At 43.8% G+C, this 24,288-nt stretch overlaps 1 protein-coding gene across 9 annotated transcripts in view; it reads left to right on the top strand.

The window, feature by feature from the left end:
• The window catches only part of BCL2L14 (BCL2 like 14), a 36,615-nt gene extending 20,490 nt beyond the window's left edge, over window positions 1-16,125 (top strand). For 6 of the 9 annotated variants that reach the window (XM_061417834.1, XM_061417831.1, XM_061417832.1 and 3 more), the window contains 5 exons: window positions 5,273-5,437; window positions 6,323-6,454; window positions 7,990-8,060; window positions 10,228-10,494; window positions 15,343-16,125. In XM_061417834.1, the coding sequence (XP_061273818.1) occupies window positions 5,273-5,437; window positions 6,323-6,454; window positions 7,990-8,060; window positions 10,228-10,494; window positions 15,343-15,381 (674 nt within the window). In that variant the 3' untranslated portion in view covers window positions 15,382-16,125. The remainder of the gene's footprint in view (window positions 1-5,272; window positions 5,438-6,322; window positions 6,455-7,989; window positions 8,061-10,227; window positions 10,495-15,342) is intronic. The other 3 variants (XM_061417836.1, XM_061417835.1, XM_061417837.1) reach the window with 1 other exon arrangement.
• Window positions 16,126-24,288: the final 8,163 nt, after the last annotated feature.

The raw sequence follows: 24,288 nt of genomic DNA, 5'->3' as shown, positions 1-24,288 counted from the left end.
GGGCTCTAGAGCACAGGCTCAATACTTGTGGTGCATGGGCTCAGTTGTTCCACGGCACATGGGATCTTCCCAGATCAGGGATCAAATCTGTGTCTCCTGCATTAGCAGGCATATTCTTTACCACTCTGGTTGTTCAGTCACTAAGTCATGTCTGACTCTTTGCAACCCCATGGACTGTAGCACTCGAGGCTTCCCTGTCTATAACCAACTCTCAGAGCATGCTCAAATTCATGTCCATCAAGTTGGTGACAATGTCCATCACCGACTCGATGGACATGAGTTTGAACATGCTCTGGGAGTTGGTTATAGACAGGGAAGCCTGGAGTGCTACAGTCCGTGGGGTCACAAAGTGTCAGACATGACGAGCAACTGAACTGAACTGATCAGTGATGCTATCTAATCATCTCATCCTCTGCTGCTCTCTTTTGCTTTTGCCTTCAATCTCTCCCAGCATCAAGGTCTTTTCCAATAAGCTGGCTCTTTGCATCAGGTGGCCAAATTATTAAAGTTTCAGCTTCAACATCGTTTCCAATGAATATTCAGGGTTGATTTCCTTTAGGATTGACTGGTTTGATCTCCTTGCAGTCCAAGGGACTCTCAAGAGTCTTCTCCAATTCCACTGAGCCACCAGGGAAGCCCAATTCTCAATCCTAATTGTCCTACTTTCCTTAAGACTGAGCAGAAAGGAAAAGTTTCGTGGCAGTGGGTGACAGGACTGGTTTTCTGGCTCCACCATCTATAGCTAAGCTTGCTGCCCAAATTCCTAATCCTCTGTGCCAGAGACCAATACAAAGGGAAGATCCCCAGATCGGCTCAGGCTGTCCTTCCTGAGGGACGTCAACTCCCATCTCTGAGCCTCTGCATTTCCATCTGTAAATTGGCTTCTTGAAGGTGGATGGAAAGATCAGATAGCCATATACAAAAGTGATTTCAAAGTTCAAGCCACTCAAAAAACCAAGAAGCATTTTGACAAAATCTTCTTTCAGCGGGACAAAACACATTGTATTGAACAGAACATTTTCATGCAAGGCTTTAACAGTGTTGCCCTTCATCCACAGACCTAGGCATAAACATCTTCCCCTCCAACCATGTCTTCTGCCTGATGCCCAGATTTTAAAAGAAACCTGCTCTCCTGCTGGGCTGTTTGGCCTGTGTCAATAATTAGTCAACAGGTGGCAGTAATGTCTCAAGTTTTAAATGTTGTGACTGTCAGGCTTGTTGGAGAATCAGCACACACAATGACAGCTTTAGAGCACTCGCTGCAATCAAGGAAATTTCCATTTCCCATTAGACTTGTAAACTTTAGGGAGGAGAATTTAACATTGGGATTATCTGAGGAAATCCTCCTCCCTCCAGGGGTTCTTCTGCTGGGGGTGGGATCTGAGGTCCACAGCAGACAGAACAGTTTGGCTTGCTTGCCTGTGTGTGTGTTGTTGTGATTCCACGGATGGTAGCCTGCCAGGCTCCTCTATCCATGGGATTTTTCTCGGCAGGAATACTGGAGTGGGTTGCCATTTCCTACACTCCAGGGGATCTCCCCAACCCAGGGATCGTACCCGGGTCTCTTGTGTTGCTTGCATTGGCAGGCATATTCTTTACCACTGAGCCACGTGGGAAGCCCCATAGAACAGTTTCAGTTCAGTTCAGTTCAGTCGCTCAGTCCTGTCCGACCCTTTGCAACCCCATGAATCGCAGCATGCCAGGTCTCCCTGTCCATCACCAACTCCTGGAGTTTACTCAGACTCACATCCATCGAGTCAGTGATGCCATCCAGCCATCTCATCCTCTGTCGTCCCCTTCTCCTCCTGCCCCCAATCCCTCCCAGCATCAGAGTCTTTTCCAATGAGTCAGCTCTTCGCATGAGGTGGCCAAAGTACTGGAGTTTCAGCTTTAGCATCATTCCTTCCAAAGAAATCCCAGGGTTGATCTTGCAGTCCAAGGGACTCTCAAGAGTCTTCTCCAGCACCACAGTTCAAAAGTATCAATTCTTTGGCGCTCAGCTTTCTTTATAGTCCAACTCTCACATCCATACATAGAACAGTTTAGAGGCACATAAAAAGGTTTTTCTGCTTGTCCCATTCTTTGAAGTTTGCAGGAAACAGAAGATTTTACAGACTTTAACTTTCTGGCTTTCCTGAGGAAAACAATGTTCTGTATTTCAAGATTACTGAAGGGTCATTGGACCTTTGCTTATTTTCTCAATTTCCAGATCTCTGTGTAGACCTATAGATGTTCCTACAAAAGTGGAAATGGTTATCTCCTAAGGAGGCTTAGCTTTAATAATTCGCTTAAGTTGATCTCCCTCTCCCCTTTCTCTCTTTTTGCTTTCTTGTTTAGGTAATTATGTGGGTGGTTAGCTGGTTCTATGCTGGGTGTGACCCAAGAGGGACTTGCCCTCTCTTTCTCTTTTGCCACATGTAAATCAGAACTCAGTAGTTGGTGTCCCCTGGGTTCTTTTAACTAAAGGTCACAATGTAGCTTGTGCTGCCATTTCAGACACCAGGCTGGACTAAGAACTATGAGATTACGTCCCAAGACCAAGGTCTAGTAGTGACAGGCCTTGGGATGTAGAAAAACGAATGGCAATACCAATTTGAGAAACACCAACCCAGTTTTTCTGTGAGTCTCTTTTTTCTCCACAGCTGTGATCTGCTGTAACTTCACTGACATAGAGATTATTTTTCTCTCCTATAAAAGAAAACCACAGTTAGGCAGTTCAGGCTTGATCTGCCAGTTCCCCAGTCTTTAAGGATTCCTTTCTGTTGTCCCTTAGCTAGTGGCTTCCAACCTCAACATCACCTTCAACCCCAAGATGGCTGCTCAGATTCCAGCCATCACGTCTACATTCTAAGCAGGGAGAAAGAGGAAGCAAGGAGAAGGACAAAGGTTATCTTCTTTCTAGATAATTCAGCTCCCTTTAGCAAGCTTTCTTAAAACAGTAGCCAACTTCTTACATCTCAGTGCATACACCTTATTGCAAAAGAGGCTGAGAAATGTAGTTCTGTCAGCTTCCCCTGACATTTCAGGGGTCTGTTACTAAGGAAGATAAAGAAAAGGGATACTAGGTAGGAAATAGCAGACTTCCCTATATGGAATTCTCTCCCAAATGCCCTGTCCTTTCTCTTTCAAAGAAAAACCTCAAGCCAAATGCCTTCCCCACTCTCCTGCTCTCCTTAACTGCACAATGAGCCCCCAGAATAAACTCCAAAGGAAGGGCAGCCTTTCCATTTTCTCTCCACCCCCATCCAACGTTTCCTTGCCTATCAGATCAGACCAACTCTGACCAGAAGGAAATCTTGGGGGAAAAAAAGATATTAGAATGGAAATTTTCTTTTTCTTTTTTATTTTTTTGCCATACTGCAAGGCCTGTGGGATCTTATAGTTCCCTGACCAGGGATTGAACCAGAACCTCCTGTGGTGGAAGCACAGAATCTTAACCACCGGACTGTCAGGGAAGTCCCTAGAATGGGAATGTTAACCAGATTAATTCATTTGAGTTTCAAAATGTGTTTGCTTATAGATTTTCCTGCACATATTTTGTCTGCATTCCTCCAATCCATAGAAACAGATACACAGGTTAGTCAGCTTGGGGACCACCTCTGTGTCCTCTGCTGGTCTCATGACCATGTGGTGGAGACTGGGAGATGGGGAGGGACAGCCATGAGGGCCTTCATCTGCCTCCTTTGAGGGCAAGGTGGGTAGAGTGTGACTCTTCCATGGAAAAGAACTTGCTGATCACCCAACCAACCACACAAGGTTAGAGAGGCAAGGCGTGCAAGCTTTCCTTTTCCAGCTCCCGCGGACACAAGGGAAGGCTCCCACTGGTTTGGGAATCCAGCCTCTTGCCACCTCCTTGCATGGGTGGCTGGCATTCACGAGGAGGCTGGTTGGGTTGCAGTAAGGTGATTTAAAAGTGGAAAAGTATTTTTGGTAGGATTGTTGTTAAACGGAAAGGAAAAGCACTGATCCTCCACTCCTTGACCTCTCCAGTTCTCTCTCTAATCCACTGCTGATCTGTTTTTGAACCCAATGGAGCACCATGATAAATGTGGCTTTTTAAGGAAGCCATTATGCCTTCTTTTTAATAGGAAGGCATTGTGGACAGAGCATCAGTGGCCTGTCAGTGAACACCCAGGAGGGTGATGGGAGAATCTGGGAAAAGAGAACCAGACATCACCTGGCAGCTCCTCAGGAGGTCACACCCAGCTCTTCACATGACACCCACACCTTGCCTTGCTCATCTATCCTGATTGACAAAGTCTGGGAGTTCCTCTGAGCATGCTGACCTTCTGGCCCAAACCTGTTACTGTCAACAAGTCTTATGAATTAAATACTGTTGTTCTTAAACATTACATGATACGACTGCTCCATATCAAAGGCAGAGCTTGTACAAGCTTCTACGTGTTAAGAACGTAGTGACAGATTAACAATGAAATTTTACTCCCAAATAACTCAGCAATACTGCCTGCCCTCCTACCCTAACCCTGTCCTCCACCAGGGGCCAAGTCGACTTATCCTTCACAGGCCATGACGTTCAGGGACCAGAGCCGTTTAAACCTTCATGTCCCCAGATGCCTTATTCTCCAGTTACACGTGCAAACGCTTGACATAAGTCTTTTCTCGGATTGTAAATTCTTGAGGGTCATGGGTTAGATTTTATGCATCCTTGTTTATCTATCCACATTTTCTGCATGTTTCCCAGCTGGAGTGGAGGCGGGGAAGACGACACGTGACCATACCAGCAAGGGGAGTCCGTGTTTCCTTGATAATGGACTTGAGTCAGGAATACGGCCCAAGAGAAGTGATATTTCTCTCTCCTCAGTGACCAGCCCCCAAAGGCTTGTCACACTGCTGAATGCCTTCCGAAGTGCATAGGGGCCAGCTCTCCGAGATATAAAGCATGCCCCGAAAAAGAATAAAAATAAAAGCGTAATGAGCGTTCCCTCAAGCAAAGAACTAAGCACTGCCTTTTGTGTTGCAAAGGGGCAAGGGGACCCTAATTTTGCAAGACTTCCAAAAGAGGGTGCAGAGGGGTAATTGTTTCAAGGTGGCAATCATTCCTGTGTGCCCCTCCCCCATCCCAGCCTCTGCCAGGCAACTGCCCAGGCTTTCTGAAGAATGCCACCACCCCCACAAACGCACACTCCTGCTCGGCCCCAGGCCATTTCCTTTCCCTCTAGGCCCGGTGTTTTCATTTCGGGCAACCGTGCATACCAATGAGCCAGACAAAGTTCTGGGAAGGGCCTGTCAGCACCGTTTTGTCTTCTTTCAGCCGCGGACCCCAGAGTCGTTTCCATTGCCAACCGAGTCGCTGAAATCGTTTATTCCTGGCCGCCGCCAGAAGAGCTCCACAGCCAGGGAGGAGGCTTCAAGTCCAAAGGGGTTCTGGTATTCCAGGGTCCCCAAGGGCAGTCTGGAGCTGAAAGTACCAAGAAAGGTAAACTTCCCTTCTGAGCATTTGCCCCAGGGTGCGTGTTGGCCAAGCAGAGGTCCATGAGCACGTATGCATTTATTCAGCTCAGGGCCCCGCCACTTAGGAATCTCTGCTGACCTGCACTCAGGGCACCACAACCACACGCTGGAGGCACTGACCTTTAGCTGGAGAACCCAGCCCAAGCCAAGGGGAGAGCGCCAGCAGAGGGAAGCAGCATGCCAAGCTCACTGCTAAGTCCAAAGAAAAGTCTCCTATTGAGGGGCAGGAGGAGGTACAAAGGGAGCGCTCAATCTTGCTCACAGTTGGGGGGCAGCGGGGGAGAATACAGCATTAGATTTCACCATGTTAGCCATGGCCAAGGCCCGGTGTGCTCAAGCGAGTGCACAGGCTGTAGGTGGAGCGTCCACCCGGGAGTTTACACTATTGCCTTGGGCTCCCGTGAAGAAGCAGGGGGCTTGTCAGGCACAAGCCTAGAGCCAAACATGAAGCAGACCTGAGAAGCAGTGATCCAGCTGGGTCGGTTGTCACCCAAACTGGAGCAACAGCCAGGACTGTGGACCCCAACTGACCTGTAGAAATTCTAGATGTGAGGGAAAGGGAAACTGAAGGTGTTAGTCATTCAGTTGTGTCCAACTCTTTGTGACTCCATGGACTGTACTCTGCCAGGCTCCTGTGTCCATTGGGTTTCCCAGGCAAGAATACTGGAGTGGGTTGCCATGCCCTCCTCCAGGGGATCGTCCCTACCCAGGGATGGAACCCGCATCCCCTGCATTGGCAGGCGATTCTTTACGGTCTGAGCTACCAGGGAAGCCCAGAGTTGAGAGAAACAGGACCAAGTGCCCGGGAAGAGGAGTTCAGTCTGACATTCCCTCACTAATGACTGTCCAGCCTGTGGTTCTCTTTCTCAAACCCCAGTGGACGATGAGGGGCCCAGCTGGCTCTTGAGTTTGCAGCACCTTGAGCTACAAGGCAGAAGATTCTCCAGTCATGGCGGTGCCCTCCAACCCCAGAACCAGACTGGTAAGTGTGTCCACCCTTGCTGAGCTGCCAGGACCACAGACTACCAAAGGGGCTTAGAGTGAGGAGCTGGGAGAGCAGGGACCCCCAGAGAGCAAAAAAAAGGGAAACCAAAGTGTTCGTACTTTACTGCTATCTCATGTGTGTCTGGGCCACATAAAGTGACGACACCAAACAAGCAAAAGCTCGGGCCCCGTCTTCCAGGCACGTGAGAAACTGGGATTGCTGCTGCAGCAACTTTCCCAGAAAGAGGCAACAGAGTCAGATACAAGCTACACACGGGTGGCGGAAGCATCCAGTCCTTCTCCCAGGCGACTTGGGTCTCAGGCTTCCTACCTTATTGCCCTTCACGCGACCTCGTGGCATGACTTTCCTGGCCTCTCCTCCCCTTCTCCTCTGGGACACACATGAGGACTTCATGACTTCAGAGACTATGCCCCAAGGAAAACATGCTGTTCCCTCAGTAACAGGCTTGTCTCTGTTTGGATTCAACGCTATAGCAATGACTGTTTTCCTAATATTATTTCCCTGTTAGCATGTTTGGAGACAAGGGAAAGCAGACTCCACCTTCCCTGTTCCAACACACACAGCACATACCAACTGGAGCCATCTCTGTCTCCATCTGCCATGTTAGCCTTTGGGGTGGGAGAACTTATTCATTGTATTTACTTAGACTCTACCCTGTTGTGAAGACACAGCATACAAAGTACATGTTTTAGTTAGATAAGTCCAATTTGAAAGATAATGTTAAAAAAAAATTGTAGGAAAACAGGTGGGTTTAGGAATGACTTTAATTCCCCAAATTCAGGAAGACTGTACCTTCCTCTTAGGAGGCCACAGTTTGGCTCTGAGTTTTCTAGCAGTTAACACAAAGGATGAATATGATCAAATAGGGGTTTATGATGTCTTCATGGGAAAAGACCACCTGCTCAGGAAAACCCTAAAGACCTGAGAGACATTTCTTCTAAGTATCGGGGAGAAGGGATAGTTAGGGAGTTTAGGAGGGACATGTACACACTGCTGTATTTAAAATGGATAACCAACAAGGACCTACTGTATAGCACAGGGAACTCTGCTCAATGTTATATGGCAGCCTGGAACATAGCGGAGTTTAGGGGAGAATGGATACATGTATATGTATGACTGAGTTCCTTTACTCTCCACCTGAAACAATTACAAGGTTGTTAATCGGCGATACCCCAATACAAAATAAAAAGTTAAAAAATATTTCTTCTAAGTATCATTAGAGATAAGCTCATGCGTCTTCAACAGCATTCTTAGAGCAAATAAAGTGATGAGTTTCCTGGTGAGAATCGGGGGACTAGGGGAGGAAAGAAGGAAGAAAAGAAGGGGATGGAGGAGAGGGTGTTCAGAATGCTTTGGGTGTCATCAGAAGAGGTGAAGTAAGATTTACTTTGCTCTAAGTTACAAAGTGCATGGTCTTCCTCACTCCCTAACCAGGCTACAAGCTTGTCCCTGGAAACATACAAGATTTTTTTTTTCTCTTGAAAGAAATAACTGTAATTTTCCCCTGACAGAAGGAGAAGACCAAATAATAGCCAGAATTGTTGAGCTGCTGAAATATTCGGGGGAGCAGTTGGAAAGAGAGGTAGGGAGCGTCTTGAACTAATGGGTTTTCTTTCTGAGTCCCCGCCCTGTACCGGGGAATGGAACTGGACTGATGGTTGTACTCCTTTTTCAAAGTTCTGGTTTCCACTTAAGTCCTAAATTTTATTTCCCTTGGAGTCAAAACTCTTCATGCTGGCAGGGTCTCAAAAATGAATCACTTTGGAAAACATAAGTAAACCTTCTGGAGCCTCCTCGGAATTTTTGGAAAGGAAAAAAGTCACCAATAAATTAAAATTCGCTGAATAGAATTATGAATCTAGTTCCCCATGTAACTGATCCTCAGGGAAGTTTAGATTCTTGTATTTGCCCTGCAGCCTGAATATCTGTGTCCCACAGCTGCTCCAAGTCTGGAGTGTTGTCTGAAATCTCCCCCTAGAATGGCCAGACTGTTCTCTCTCAGCAGTTCGGCCAGGGGACGGGTTAGCGTTACCTGGAGAATGCTGGGTTTCAGGCCAGTTAGAAGTTGAGACTGGTTATTCCCATCAGGAACGTGCAAGGGTTACCTTCAGGTAAGGAGGTGGTGGACAGGCCCCCCTGTGGTCACGGCTTCTGAAGGCATCTCGTCTCTCTGTGTTACCCGTAGATGGCTATGAGGTCTCCTGCATCTGGCCATTGGGAGCTGGCCTGGGGACACACTCTCTTGTTTTGCAAGGATCCATGGGCAGGAAGTCAGGTCCGAGGAGCTCTGCAGGAGGGGTTAACAGCACTAACTAGCCAGCCACCCACCCCAGTCCACCCCAGTGTGCTTGGTGGCTCCTCGATGCCTTTGTCAGAGGTGTCCCAGAGGATGGTGACCAGGATGGGGGAGGAATATGCGATGGTGCAGAATGAGAAACATTGAGGAAACCAAGGTATCAGACCAAAGAAAAGAGGAGGAAATAGGAGAGCTTTGGGGCCATAGTAGAGGGTGGTCAGGGGTGCAGACGAAGCAGAAAACAGAACAGGGCATATGATGACCCTGTGTTTCTCCAGAACTAGCATCAATGGACAGGAGTACGGGGCAAGTCATTTCTCCCCGTTTGAAGGATGAACCTTGTAGCTCTCAAGGCTGTCCACTGAGACTTCTCTGGTGGTCTAGCTGTTAAGACTCCATGCTCCCAATGCAGGGGACATGGGTTCAATCCCTGGTCAGGGAACTGAGATCCCATATGCCGTGCAGCGTGGCCAAAAAAAAAAAAAAAAAAATAATGCCAAGGGAGTATTGTTCTTTTTCTAAGACCATGATACTCTAAAGGGAGGAAAGCTAAGAAATACAACGTTCAAGAGAGGAGTATAAGGTAAAATCAATTGAGTAGAACAATGGAAGGGAATCAATGGATTAGGTTTTGTTTTTCTTTTCACATGAACTCAGGTAACTCATGAAGGTTTCAGCATCCTGGACACATGCTAACATTTCAAGAGCATTTCCTCCATGTTGGGCACAAAGCCAAGTGTTTCAAAACTACCCTGGGTTTCCCTGGTAGCTCAGATGGTAAAGAGTCTGCCTGCAGTGTGGGATACCCAGGTGCAATCCCTGGGTTGAGAAGATCCCTTGGAGAAGGAAATGGCAACCCACTCTAGTATTCTTGCCTGGAAAATCGCATGGATGGAGGAATCTGGCAGGTTACAGTCCATCAGGTTGCAGAGAGTCAGCCACAACAGAGTGACTTCACTTTCACTTTTTTCATAGGGGCTGTTGCCCCAGTTTAGAGATGACATAACTGAAACTGAGAAGTTAAGTAATTTCTCCAAGATTGCATAGCTAATAATAAATGGAGCAGGGGTTTGAGCCAAAACAGTGATTTCCAGGTTGTGGATTCTGCTCATTACACAACCTCTGACAAAGCACCTTTCACTGGGTCACAAGTGTCAGTGGACTCTGAGCCCCTTGAGTGAGGACGCATCTTAATCGTTCACAGTACCACCTGTCATAAGCGCTAGGAAACATTTGTTGAATGTCCTGTGAACAGGCTGTTCAGTCTGTATTGGTTCCCATGGAAGGAAATCACAGAGAAAGTCCATGCCTGTCTGGTCCTGTGGGATATGGTCCCACATTTGAGATTAGAATCCAGGGTTTTCCACTGGGTGTTTTAGTCTCCCAGTGTCCACCTGGAGAGTCTGCCTCCCCGGCCAAGGCTGATAAATACTGTTTCTCCTCTCATACACAGTTGAAGAAAGACAAGGTTTTGATGACCTGCTTCCAGGATGTGTTATCCTATTCTGTTGTCAAGACCATCACAGACCAGTTCCTAAGGGGCGTGGACACCAGGGGAGAATCAGAGGTCAAAGCTCAGAGCTTTAAAGCTGCTCTTGCAATAGATGTCATAGCCAAGCTCACGACCATCGACAACCACCCCATGAACAGGGTGCTGGGTTTTGGAACCAAGTACCTGAAAGAGAATTTCTCGCCCTGGATCCAGCAGCATGGTGGATGGGTAAGTGAATTCTATCTAAAAATGAAATCTTCCCAGAACTCAGGGAGCACAGCATGGAAAGAGGTTTTTTTCTGGGGGTTGTTTTTTTTAAGTGAAGGGAACCCATCTTTGAAGCGGTTCTCATGGGTTTAGGATACTTGAGTGGCAAGAGATTTACCCCATTAATGGGAACATATTTTTAGTTATTATCTTCATTATCAATAAATATTTACTGAGCTTCCAAAGGGTATGTGGGGTATGTGAGTGAGAGGAGAGGGACTGGTCAGACAGAACAGGAAATGAAGAGATGCTGAGATATAAAATGTTTGGATAGATACAATTTCTGTTTTCACAAATTTTACAGGCAACGGAAGTCTGGCAGTGAGACTAGGAGAAGTTCCTTATTCTCTCAGGGGTGTGGGAATAATCTTTACACAGAGGTTCAGGGCTTATGACATTTTGTCATTGCTGTTGGGACCCAGACATTCTGACAGGGACATTTTAATACAAACTGAAGAGCAGTTTAATTTTCATCTATTTTTAAATTATCTGCTATCAGGCAAAACAGACATCTTTACCCTGATTCCTCAGCCCTTCCCCTACCCTTTTCCTCTGAGACTTCCTTAAAACTGTCCTGTTCAAATGGCCTCATAAGGGGAGCCTTTTCAAACTGCTTTATCTCAGAGCTCTAAACCTCAGCAGGCTAGGACATTTTTGTCTGTTCCAGCCCTTCCGGAGGACATGCACTACTATCATGAGTCCTCTTTCTACTAGGGTGGTCCAGAGGCCAGGAAAAGACTTGAGTCTGCTCTGGGCATGGCCAGCGTGACCCCAGGGCCTCCAAACAGGCTTAGTCTCTTGGCTACCAGATGGGAAGTATAGCTGATCATGCCTATGGCGCTGATGTGCCCACCACAATCACCAGTTGCTGCCCATTTAACTACCCAAACTTCTGTTCTTTCCTATTTTCCACTGTTGCACCAGATACGATAGACCTTAAGTGGCTAATCTGAGCTTCCCAGGTGGTGCTAGTGGTAAAGGAACCTGCCTGCCAGTGCAGGAGACGCAGGTTCTACCCCTGGGTCAGGAAGATCCCCTGGGGAAGGAAATGGCAACCCACTCCAGTATTCTTGCATGGAAAATTCCAAGGACAGAAAAGCCAGGTGGGCTACAGTCCATTGGATTGCAAAGAGTCAGACATGACTGATGTAACTGCAGCAGCAGGAAGTGGCTAATCTGAACAAGGCTCTTGCTGCTGCTGTTGCTTCAGTTGTGTCCCACTCTGTGTGACCCCATAGACGGCAGCCCACCAAGGCACTGCCGTCCCTGGGATTCTCCAGGCAAGAACACTGGAGTGGGTTGCCATTTCCTTCTCCAGTGCATGAAAGTGAAAAGTAAAAGTGAAGTCGCTCAGTCATTTCCAACTCTTAGCGACCCCATGGTCTGCAGCCTACAAGGCTCCTCCGTCCATGGGATTTTCCAGGCAAGAGTACTGGAGTGGGGTGCCATTGCCAGTGCTCCAAATTCAAGCTGCCTTAACTCATGGAGGAAGATAGATTCCTGAATATCACTTCAGATTTAACAGCTCTTAGGCCCATCAAGACCAGGGCCCCCTCAAGTCCCGCCCCAGAGCCCCTCCTGAGTACTCCAGCTCAGGACCCTTACCAGCCTCTGAGCCTTTACAACACTTCATATTTGCACTACAATTATATACAGGAAATTACCATCATTGTTGGTCTTCTTAATATAGTCTTCCAGAGGGACTGTAAGTATCAACTGGATTTACAAGCCAGTTCTCAAAATCTAGTTAACTAATGTAACTGAAACGCCAAAAGTGTTCTATGAAAAACAGTGTTTCTATACCAAAGTACAAACAACAAAGGAAAAAATAAAAGGGACTACATCAAGATTAAAAACATTTCTGCTTCAAAGGATACCATCAAGAAGGTAAAGAGACAACCCACAGGATGGGAAACAGTAGTTGCAAATTATATATCTAATAAGGGACTTGTATTCAGAATATGTAATAAATTCTTACAAGTCAACAATAAAAGGACAACACCCCCCACCAATTTTTAAAATGGGCAATCAATTTGAACAGACATTTCCGGGACTTCCCTGGTGGTCCGGTGGTTAAGAATCCACCTTGCAATGCAGAGGATGTGGGTTCGATCTCCGGTCAGGGAGCTAAGCCCCCACATGCTGTGGAGCAACTAAGCCCGTGCACCACGACTACTGCACCTGTGTGCTCTGGAGCGCGTGAGCCACAGCTAGAGAGTCAGTGCACTGCAACAGAAGACTGTGCATGACACAGTGAAGATCCCAGTGTCACAGCTAAGACCTGACACAGCCAAATGAATCAGTATTTTTTTAAAACAGACATTTCTCCAAAGAAGATATACAAATGGCCAATGAGCACATGAAAAGATGTTTGCTTGACATCTTCATTTCAACATTCAGTTCAGTTCAGTTCAGTCACTCAGTCGTGTCTGACTCTTTTCGACCCCATGAATCGCAGCACGCCAGGTCTCCCTGTCCATCACCAACTCCCGGAGTTCACTCAGACTCACGTCCATCGAGTCAGTGATGCCATCCAGCCATCTCATCCTCTGTCGTCCCCTTCTCCTCCTGCTCCCAATCCCTCCCAGCATCAGAGTCTTTTCCAATGAGTCAACTCTTCGCATGAGGTAGCCAAAGCACTGGAGTTTCAACATTAGGAAAATGCAAACCAAAACCACAATGAGATACCATTTCACACCCACTAGCATGGCTAAAACAAAAAAGACAAGTGTTGGTGAGGATGTGGAGAAATTTGAACCCTCATACATTGCTGGCTGGATTCTAAAATGGTCCGACCTCTTTGGGAGACAATTTGGCAGTTCCTCAAAATGTTAAATGTAGGGTTACCAATTCCACTCTCTGTCTATACCCAGGAAAACAGAAAACAAGTGTTCATGTAAAAGCTTGTACGTGAATGTTCAGAGCAGTATTCATTATTTATAAAGGCCCCAAAGTAGAAACAACACAGAACTTTTTCCATGATGAATAACGAATGGAAAAACCAAATGTGAAATATCCATACAGTGGAGTAATATTCAGCCATAAAAAGGAATTAAGTATGGACAGATGGATGAACCTTGAAAACATTATGCACAGTGAAAGAAGTCAGACAAAAAGGCCATAAATTGTGTGATCCCATTTATATGAAATGTCCAGAATAGACAAATTGGTAGAGGCAGTGACTTCCTAGGGCTTTGGGGAGAAAGAATGGTGTGTGACTGCTGATGGACACAGTTTCTTTCTGTAGTAATGAAAGTGTTCTAAAATCAGATAGAGCTGGTGGTTGCACAACTCTGAACACACTAAGAGCCACTGAATTATATATTCTTAAAAGGCAGAATTTTATACTGTATTTCATGAAATCTGTCATTAAAAATAGTGGTTGTAATTCTAATAAGCAAATAAAAAGAAAGAATAAGTTCTATTAATTTTTAATTTGGCTGCTAGTGCTAGAGAGAAAAACAATTCCAGTCAGAGAAAACAGATGGATTTTTTGGGGTAGAAATAATAAAGTGAATTTCCAAAGGCTTTAGAATTTTGTGGCCCTAGTTCTTTATCACATGTATTTTCAATTCAAAATTATTAGTTTACTTTTCCAGGTCATCATAAATCCTAATCTTAAGTCTTGGCCACAGTTAGGTTTAATGTGGAGCACAAAGCTAGAAATTAGGAGAGGGAAGGGGAAAAAAAAAAAAGGACTAATTTTTTCCAAAGTCAGAGACAGAGTTGCAAAAAATAAAGGATGCTGCTGAAAAAATATTTATGAGTCAATATGATTATGGGAATATGGAGAAGATGTGGATTGACATGTGAGCTCAGTTTCACTGAACAGGAATAAGGGGACACTGGTGGCCAGCCTTCCATTGCCCCAGGGATTTCAGTGGCTCTCTGGAGTGTCCCTGTAGTGGTGTGGAAGGAGAAAAGCTATTCCTAGGCATACCATTTCCAGGAGCCTTGGGGTTCCTAAGTATTATATCTCAGCATTCCACGTCACACAGGAGTGCACCAAATCTTCCCAATGGAACCACAAGCCTATGAAGGCAGGGTTATGTATTTCATTCCCTTCTTTCTCTCTCGTGGTTTCCATTACCTTTACATAAGTCACAGATGCTCAGCCAATACTTGGAGAGCAATGTGTGTGTTAGCTTCTTAGTCATGTCTGACTCTTTGGAGCCCACCAGGCTCATTTGTCCATGGGATTCTCCAGGCAAGAATACTAGAGTGGGTTGCCATTTTCTTCTCCAGGGGATCTTCCTGACCCAAGGATAAACAGGTCTCTCACATTGGAGGCAGATTCTTTATCATTTGAGCCACCAAGGAAGCCCTGGAGAGCAATAATTAATTAGTCAAATCAGTGAATAGTGACTGTATCCACAAAGCATACCAAACAAGCCACAATTTGATTTTCATTTATTCCTTGGCCCTTTTTGCCTCACTTGAAGCACTATTCACGTAGCTATCCTGTGGTCCTGCAACCTCACCCCTTCTACCGCACCTTGAAAGGAGAGGTTAGCAACCTCCATAGTCATCAACCTTTTTGAATTTAAATACAACATCAACGACTCTTCCCATCTAGACTCTTCCCATACTCAACCCTGAGTGTGTAATGTAAGTCCTTAGCTGGTGTTTTCCTTTCAGGCATACCAAGGATGCTAGTTACCTTTCCAAACCCTCCCCCAACTCTAACACGTCTCCATGCCTCGGGTCAGGCTTGGGATAAGAAAGCAGAGTTAACAGGCATATGTTTTCACTTCAATACTGAATCAAATTTGGAATTCTAAAAATTTATTTATCTTTTTCCCCTTCTAGGAGAAAATACTTAGGATGCCACACGAAGAAGTAGACTGAAACATCAGAGGATTTGTAACCTGGAATACTCATGGTCCGGTTCTGGTCTTGTGTACATCGGTCTCAGCACAGACTATGGGAGAAAACACAAATGGAAAAGGTCGATGGAGCACCAAAGGTTGAAAAGCCATTACTCCTGCAAGTTAAGAGGCATCAGGAGAGACCTTGACTGTTTCCAGCTCCTAGGATATAGAGCATAGCCTCCGGCATCCATGTTTTCAGGTTGTCCAGTGAGTATGCAAGGAAGTCTAGGAAGACAAGTGATAACCTTCTGTTCAAATGCTTACAACAGAAACCATCACCCAACCTCTGCTGGCCACTTTAGGGAAAGTGCGTGCCACATACTTGTTGACCTCATGAAGGTGAAATGATAAATGGTGCATGTGCTTACTCTCTGGTTTCTAGTACTGTTTATTTTTCAAAGTTCACTTGAGATGGTCTGACCTTGTTTCAAGCCTGCCTTTAGGCTGATGTAGCTGTTCATGTTGGTAGACAGAGGTCAAAGAGACTCTCGAGTTTATGGCCAGCCTGGGGAGAGACTGCCTGATCTGCCTTTTTTGGCTCCCTTCTCTGGACAATTCTTTGGCAGTTCGAAAAACTTGTATTTGGCAGAAAACGATTATTTCTGTCACCCTCAACTATCTCAGTGACCTCATCTCTACTTCTAGAGGTTTCTAGAACTTTGTTATTTTGGGGGCTAGTGTAATGATTAGTGCTTGGTAAAATAAATGAGTGGAAAGACAACTGTTTAAAGAGTACGTTTATGGTTAAAATAAACTGTAAGTAAAAGCATATGATTTCTGTGAGGATCATAGAAGTTAATTTATACCAAGTGCTTAGAAAAGTGCTTGTTATTTAATGCTGTGTTTACTTATGTCCACTACTGTGTGCTGCCCTCTGCTAAGCTGAAAACGTCTTCTCCTCTCAAAGCTGTCACTAATTGTTTTTCTGAAATTGACACTGTTTCAAGTGAGGTTTTTTAGTATGTGAAGTATGTTCCATAGTAGGTGTTTAAGGCAAAAAACAATTTTTAAAAATACTATCAAATTATGGTCTTCCCTGGTGGCTCAAATAAAGAATCCACCTGCCAATGCAGGAGATGCAGGTTCCATCCCTGGGTTGGGAAGATCCCCTGGAGAAGGTAATGGCAACCCGCTCCAGTATTCTTGCCTGGAGAATTCCACGGAGAGAGGAGCCTGGCGGGCTACAGTCCATGGGATCCCAAAGAGTCAGTGCTATCAAATTAGTCTTACAACAAATTTCTGGCTCTCTAGTATCCAGCATGTAGCCTGATGTAAAACAAGAGTTTAATAGACCTTTGATGAACAAATAAATGAATGAGTTAATCAGACATTTTCATCTTCAAGGGAAAGCCAGAGCTATCTATTATGGCATGCTTCACTACTTTACCCTTCTGGATAAAAATGAGTTATTCTCTTTTATTTTCTTCCCCTACACTGAAACTCAGACATTTTAGGGAGAAAGGAGTTTCCCTTTACAGAGGGAGACACTAGAGATCACTTCCTCTTTATTCCAAACAATCTGCAGTCCCCCAAATGTATGACATAACCTCGTACCTCTGAGCCTCATAACAGCATTTTCTCCACTTGGACTGTTCTTGTTGGTCAGTCCTCTTTCCCCTGTTTTCCCTATTGCAACTCATTCCAGCCCATTTTCCAAATTTGCATCTTCATTTTCTCAAAGAAGCATTTACTAACCTTCCCTGGGCCACCATTTGGAAAGGCCATTTGGATGCCTTTCCTCATAAAGATGTTCCATAACACCCTGTAGAGAGACATTATACCTAATATATTTTATACTCATAAAAATAAGTCTTTTGCACTGGATTATATAAATTATTTTGTAAACAAGTATTATGTCTGGGCTTCCCTGGTGGTTCAGTAGTAAAGAATCTGAGTGCAATGCAAGACACCTGGGTTCAATCCTTGGGTCAGGAAGATCCTCGGGAGAAGGATGGCAACCCACTCCAGTATTCTTGCCTGTGAAATCCCATGGACACAGGAGCCTGGAGGGCTACAGTCCATGGGGTCACAAAAGAGTCGGACACAACTCAGGGACTAAACAACAAGTATTAGGTCTACTTTAACTTTGTAAAAGCTTGACACGTTTTCAGTGCACAATTGCAGAATCACACCCTAGCTCACTGCTATAACCTATAAATCAGTAAGGACAAAGCACGGCCGAAGGTATGTGTACTTTTAACAACCATTCCAAGTGTTCCAGTATCATCTGCAGCTTCAAGATAAGATGAAGGACTAGTAACTGAATTTAATCTCCCGCTAAAAACAACTGGAAGAACACATGGGATTTATGAAAGAACAGTTATCAACACACTGTGCATCAGGTAATGAAGGATTGGTCCCTGAGAGATAAGAAAAAAAGTGAGCCCAATGACTGCCCTAGATTACTGCAGGTAAAGAGTTCCCAGGCCACGTTACAGAAAAGGGAGCCCTCACAGGGCTGAGCATTCTCCCTGCAGAGAGAAGGCAGAGCCTGGAAGTGCAAAAAGGCCAAGGCAGCTCAAATTTGCAGGGCAAATGGAGAGAAGAAAATGGCACACAAAGTTTGAGAGATCTGCAGACAGTTCCCCTTAAGTTTTCAAATGAATGCTCATCAACACATGCGTGTGAAGAAGTTACCCAAGGCTTGGGAAAGAAATGCCTGAAAATACAAAGCCGAATACTCTCTTCCAGGCTCACACAGGGTTGGGAGCAGGGCCTATTTCCACTAACCAGAAAGGAAAAACCTCAAAATTCTCATGCCAATAGGCAGGGTATAAAGAAGAATTTTGCCTCAGTAGTGGGGAAAAAATTAGCCGTAGACTAAACATACTTATAGTTCTCTCCAACAAAAGCGAAGAGCAAGTACCAAAAGGATTAAGCTGTTATCATGTAATTTAGCTATGTTCCAGAACAAAGCTCAAGAATCCTCAAAGGATCACAAAAATATGCAACACCCAACAAGGTAACAATCACAATCTTTAGTATCTAATACAAAATGACAAGGCATGTAAAGAAGCAGGAAAATTAGGCCCATATAATGAGGGGAAAGTTACACACACACAATGATACAGTTGATAGAACTATTAAAAGACATCAAAACCATCCTGATTGTGTTCTGTTTGTTCAACAAGCCAGAGGAAAGATAAATATGACTCAAATCAAACTCCTAGGGAAGAAATCTATAACTCCAAGATGAAAAATACATTGGATTGGATTAATAGCAGACTAGACACTGTAAAAGAGTAGATAAGTAAACTTGAAGACAGAGCAATAGATTCAAAATAAAACACAAAGAAATAAGACTGGGGGCGGGCAGAGGGGGTAGGACAACAGAGCAACAGTGACTTGGGAAGTGATTTCTACCAGCCTAACAGACTGGTTCCAAATAGGAAAAGGAGTACGTCAAGGCTGTATATTGTCACCCTGCTTATTTAACTTATATGCAGAGTACATCATGAGAAATGCTGGGCTGGAAGAAGCACAAGCTGGCATCAAGATTGCCGGGAGAAATATCAATAACCTCAGATATGCAGATGACACCACCCTTATGGCAGAAAGTGAAGAGGAACTAAAAAGCCTCTTGATGAAAGTGAAAGAGGAGAGTGAAAAAGTTGGCTTAAAGCTCAACATTCAGAAAATGAAGATCATGGCATCTGGTCCCATCACTTCATGGGAAATAGATGGGGAAACAGTGGAAACGGTGTCAGACTTTTATTTTTTGGGCTCCAAAATCACTGCAGATGGTGATTGCAGCCATGAAATTAAAAGATGCTTACTCCTTGGAAGGAAAGTTATGACCAACCTAGATAGCATATTGAAAAACAGAGACATTACTTTGCCAACAAGGTCCATCTAGTCAAGGCTATGATTTTTCCAGTGGTCATGTATGGATGTGAGAGTTGGACTGTGAAGAAAGCTAAGCGCCGAAGAATTGATGCTTTTGAACTGTGGTGTTGGAGAAGACTCTTGAGAGTCCCTTGGACTGCGAGGAGATCCAACCAGTCCATTCTGAAGGAGATCAGTCCTGGGTGTTCTTTGGAAGGAATGATGCTAAAGCTGAAACTCCAGTACTTTGGCCACCTCATGCAAAGAGTTGACTCATTGGAAAAGACTGATGCTGGGAGGGATTGGGGGTAGGAGGAGAAGGGGACGACAGAGGATGAGATGGCTGGATGGCATCACTGACTCGATGGATGTGAGTTTGAGTGAACTCTGGGAATTGGTGATGTACAGGGAGGCCTGGCATGCTGCAATTCATGGGGTCACAAAGAATCGGACACGACTGAGTGATTGCACTGAACTGAACAACTTGAAGATTTTCCAAATTTGAGGAAAACTATAAACCTACAGAGACAAGAAACTCAATGAATGCCAAGCAACAACAACAACAACCCCAAAAATGTAGAAAACTACACTAAGGTACATCTTAACTGCTCAAAGCCAATGATGATGAAAAAAGAATCTTAAAAGTAGACAGAGAAAAAGGTACACTACCTACAGAGAAACAAGAATAAAAATGACAGCAAATTTTCTTGATAAACAATACAAGACTGAAGAAGATTAATAACTTTAAAGCATGAAAAGAAAAAAGCAAACTTGTCAGCATAGAACTCTATACAACAAAAAGATGATTTTTTTTTTAAATTAAACATTTTTTAACAGGGCAACTTCATTAATTTAACAGCATCTACAAAAATCCTATAATTATTAGGGTCCTAAGTTGCTTCTGTCACGTCTGACTCTTTGCAACCCCATGGACTGTAGCCTACTAGGCTCCTCTGTCCTTGGGATTTTCCAGGCAAAAATACTGGAGTGGATTGCCATTTCCTTCTCCAAGGGATCTTCCAGACCCAGGGATTGAATCCACATCTCTTAGGTATCCAGCATTGGCAGGCAGGTTCTTTACCATTAGTGCCGCCTGGGAAGCCCAATTATTAGGATACTGATGGTAAAACACAGGTTGCTTCCCCTTAGGTCAGCAAAAAGATGACTGTAAAAAGGCAGAAGGAAAATTATATCAAATAGAAATCTCAAAGAACAGTGGGCACTGGAAATGATAAGTATGATAAAATACTCTTATTTGAATCTCTTAAGATAATTGACCATTTAAAGAAAAAATAAATACAACATATTGTAGGATTTATAACATATGTAGAATAAAATGTGTGATAATAATAGTACAGGGATGTGGAGAGAGAGAAGGAAATATAATTGCAAGATTCCATGCTCTACATGAAGCATATAATTTCATTTAAAAGTAGCCTGTGGTAAGTTTAAAATGTATACTGTACATCTAAAAACATCACTAAAATATGCACATACATATACACTTACACAAGACTTAACAGTTCATAAACCAACAGATGACAAATCTAATTTACAGCAATTTTATTGTCCAGTAGTATTCTGGCTATGGAGAAGGAAATGGCTGCCCACTCTAGTTTTCTCACCTGGAGAATTCTATGGACAGATAAACCTGGCAGGTTATGATCCATGGGATCACAAAGAGTCGGACACGACTGAGTGACTAACACACACATTCTGGCTAAAGAATCTAGCGCTTTCTGCTGGGAGGCCATGGCTTGAGCCATTTGTTACTATTCCCATAGTAAAAAGAAAATTTAATAGTTGTAAGAGAAGAACTTGAGATCGTAAGGTTGCAGGTGGCAGCTCCCAGCAGACACTGCTTTGAGAATGGCTAGTAGCATCCCTGAGCCTGACACAGGTCACAAAATTCAAGTTCTCATCTCACCTCTCCATTCACATCCAAAACAGCCACCCAGCTCCACCCCAGATGCCTGAACCACAGCCACACCACTCTGACTTTCAAATGAATTCCCTTCCTTGATGGCAGATATACAATGCATGATGGACAGGCCACAAAATAGGCCATGCTGATCAGAATAAAGTTCAAGTTAAATCATGTATGAGCCAGAATGACTTTTCCATAACTCAACATGTGAAGATTTCTTCGATTGTTTCCCCATATGTTTGCAAATCTTTTGATATATCAGAATATTTGTCCCTCAGTGCTAGAGTGGTTGCTACCTGCCCTGGGTCCATAACATCCCTCAGGGATAGGCCTCCTCTTTGATCATATATTTATATATAATTTATATAAATATACATATATAAATCTGCCCCAATAAATATACATATCTGCCTAGTTGTCCATGTTGGGGGAAAATTAATCAGAATCAGTGAAACCACACAGAGGTATGCTAATGGATAAATATTTTATAAGCTATACATTTTACCAATTATGCTGAATTATAACACAAATATTGTATATGTGCTTTTAGCAGTAGACTTGCAGTGAAATATGTCATGAGTAGTTATGATAATAATTTATAATTCTCTGTGACAACTTCACTAGAGAATTTTCTTACCATCCTAACCATTGAGGGCAATGGTACGTTTAGAAGTAATGTATGTTTTTTTTTTTTAATTTTATTTTTAAACTTTACATAATTGTATTAGTTTTGCCAAATATCAAAATGAATCCGCCACAGGTATACATGTGTTCCCCATCCTGAACCCTCCTCCCTCCTCCCTCCCCATACCATTCCTCTGGGTCGTCCCAGTGCACTAGCCCCAAGTATCCAGTATCGTGCATCGAACCTGGACTGGCAACTCGTTTCTTACATGATATTTTACATGTTTCAATGTCATTCTCCCAAATCTTCCCACCCTCTCCCTCTCCCACAGAGTCCATAAGACTGTTCTATACATCAGTGTCTCTTTTGCTGTCTCGTACACCGGGTTATTGTTACCATCTTTCTAAATTCCATATATATGCGTTAGTATACTGTATTGATGTTTTTCCTTCTGGCTTACTTCACTCTGTATAATAGGCTCCAGTTTCATCCACCTCATTAGAACTGATTCAAATGTATTCTTTTTAATGGCTGAGTAATACTCCACTGTGCATATGTGCCACAGCTTTCTTATCCATTCATCTGCTGATGGACATCTAGGTTGCTTCCATGTCCTGGCTATTATAAACAGTGCTGCGATGAACATTGGGGTACACGTGTCTCTTTCCCTTCTGGTTTCCTCAGTGTGTATGCCCAGCAGTGGGATTGCTGGATCATAAGGCAGTTCTATTTCCAGTTTTTTAAGGAATCTCCACACTGTTCTCCATAGTGGCTGTACTAGTTTGCATTCCCACCAACAGTGTAAGAGGGTTCCCTTTTCTCCACACCCTCTCCAGCATTTATTATTTGTAGACTTTTGGATCGCAGCCATTCTGACTGGTGTGAAATGGTACCTCATAGTGGTTTTGATTTGCATTTCTCTGATAATGAGTGATGTTGAGCATCTTTTCATGTGTTTGTTAGGCATCTGTATGTCTTCTTTGGAGAAATGTCTATTTAGCTCTTTGGCCCATTTTTTGATTGGGTCATTTATTTTTCTGGAGTTGAGCTGTAGGAGTTGCTTGTATATTTTTGAGATTAGTTGTTTGTCAGTTGCTTCATTTGCTATTATTTTCTCCCATTCTGAAGGCTGTCTTTTCACCTTGCTAATAGTTTCCTTTGATGTGCAGAAGCTTTTAAGGTTAATTAGGTCCCATTTGTTTATTTTTGCTTTTATTTCCAATATTCTGGGAGGTGGGTCATAGAGGATCCTGCTGTGATGTATGTCAGAGAGTGTTTTTCCTATGTTCTCCTCTAGGAGTTTTATAGTTTCTGGTCTTACGTTTAGATCTTTAATCCATTTTGAGTTTCTTTTTGTGTATGGTGTTAGAAAGTGGTCTAGTTTCATTCTTTTACAAGTGGTTGACCAGATTTCCCAGCACCACTTGTTAAAGAGATTGTCTTTAATCCATTGTATATTCTTGCCTCCTTTGTCAAAGATAAGGTGTCCATATGTGCGTGGATTTATCTCTGGGCTTTCTATTTTGTTCCATTGATCTATATTTCTGTCTTTGTGCCAGTACCATACTGTCTTGATAACTGTGGCTTTGTAGTAGAGCCTGAAGTCAGGTAGGTTGATTCCTCCAGTTCCATTTTTCTTTCTCAAGATTGCTTTGGCTATTCGAGGTTTTTTTGTATTTCCATACAAATTGTGAAATTATTTGTTCTAGCTCTGTGAAGAATACTGTTGGTAGCTTGATAGGGATTGCATTGAATCTATAAATTGCTTTGGGTAGTATACTCATTTTCACTATATTGATTCTTCCAATCCATGAACATGGTATATTTCTCCATCTATTAGTGTCCTCTTTGATTTCTTTCACCAGTGTTTTATAGTTTTCTATATATAGGTCTTTAGTTTCTTTAGGTAGATATATTCCTAAGTATTTTATTCTTTCCGTTGCAATGGTGAATGGAATTGTTTCCTGCCGAGGTCCAGCCCCAGCTGATCCAGGGTATTCGAAGGGGAGACGGCGTTGGCGACTATTTATTTATTTATCAAAGATATAAAGAGTAATAGAATGAGGATAGCTCAGTAGGAAAATTCAGTGGAGAAAAGAGGCTGAGTAGCTTGGTTTACGCGGGAGACCAATAAAACTTCAAGACAAGAAGTTTGCACCACTTACGTAGGCCGCAGGCACCCTCTCGAATAGTGGAAGGTGCCCCACCCTAGACACCTTCTCTAGTGGGTCTTAGAAGCCCAGGCATAATTAGTAAGCATGGTGGGTTCCGCACTCCAGATGGAGACTTCAGCCAGAATTTAAAGGGAAGAATGACATGGGGAGACCAAGCGCTGATGAGCAAGGCCCATAGCTTTATTTTTAACAGGGGCTTTTATACCCTAAGTTACACATAGAGGATAATAGGGGATGCAAAGTCAGCAGTCTTTGATTCTTATCAAAAACCAGGGTTTCTTTCCTGCAAATTTATCATATACAAATGGTTTAGGTGATTTACATCACCTTCTG

Source organism: Bos javanicus, chromosome 5 (assembly GCF_032452875.1).
Source record: "Bos javanicus breed banteng chromosome 5, ARS-OSU_banteng_1.0, whole genome shotgun sequence".
Lineage (NCBI taxonomy): Eukaryota > Metazoa > Chordata > Mammalia > Artiodactyla > Bovidae > Bos > Bos javanicus.
Note: the sequence above shows the minus strand (reverse complement) of the source record. Positions and strands in the feature narration are given on the sequence as shown.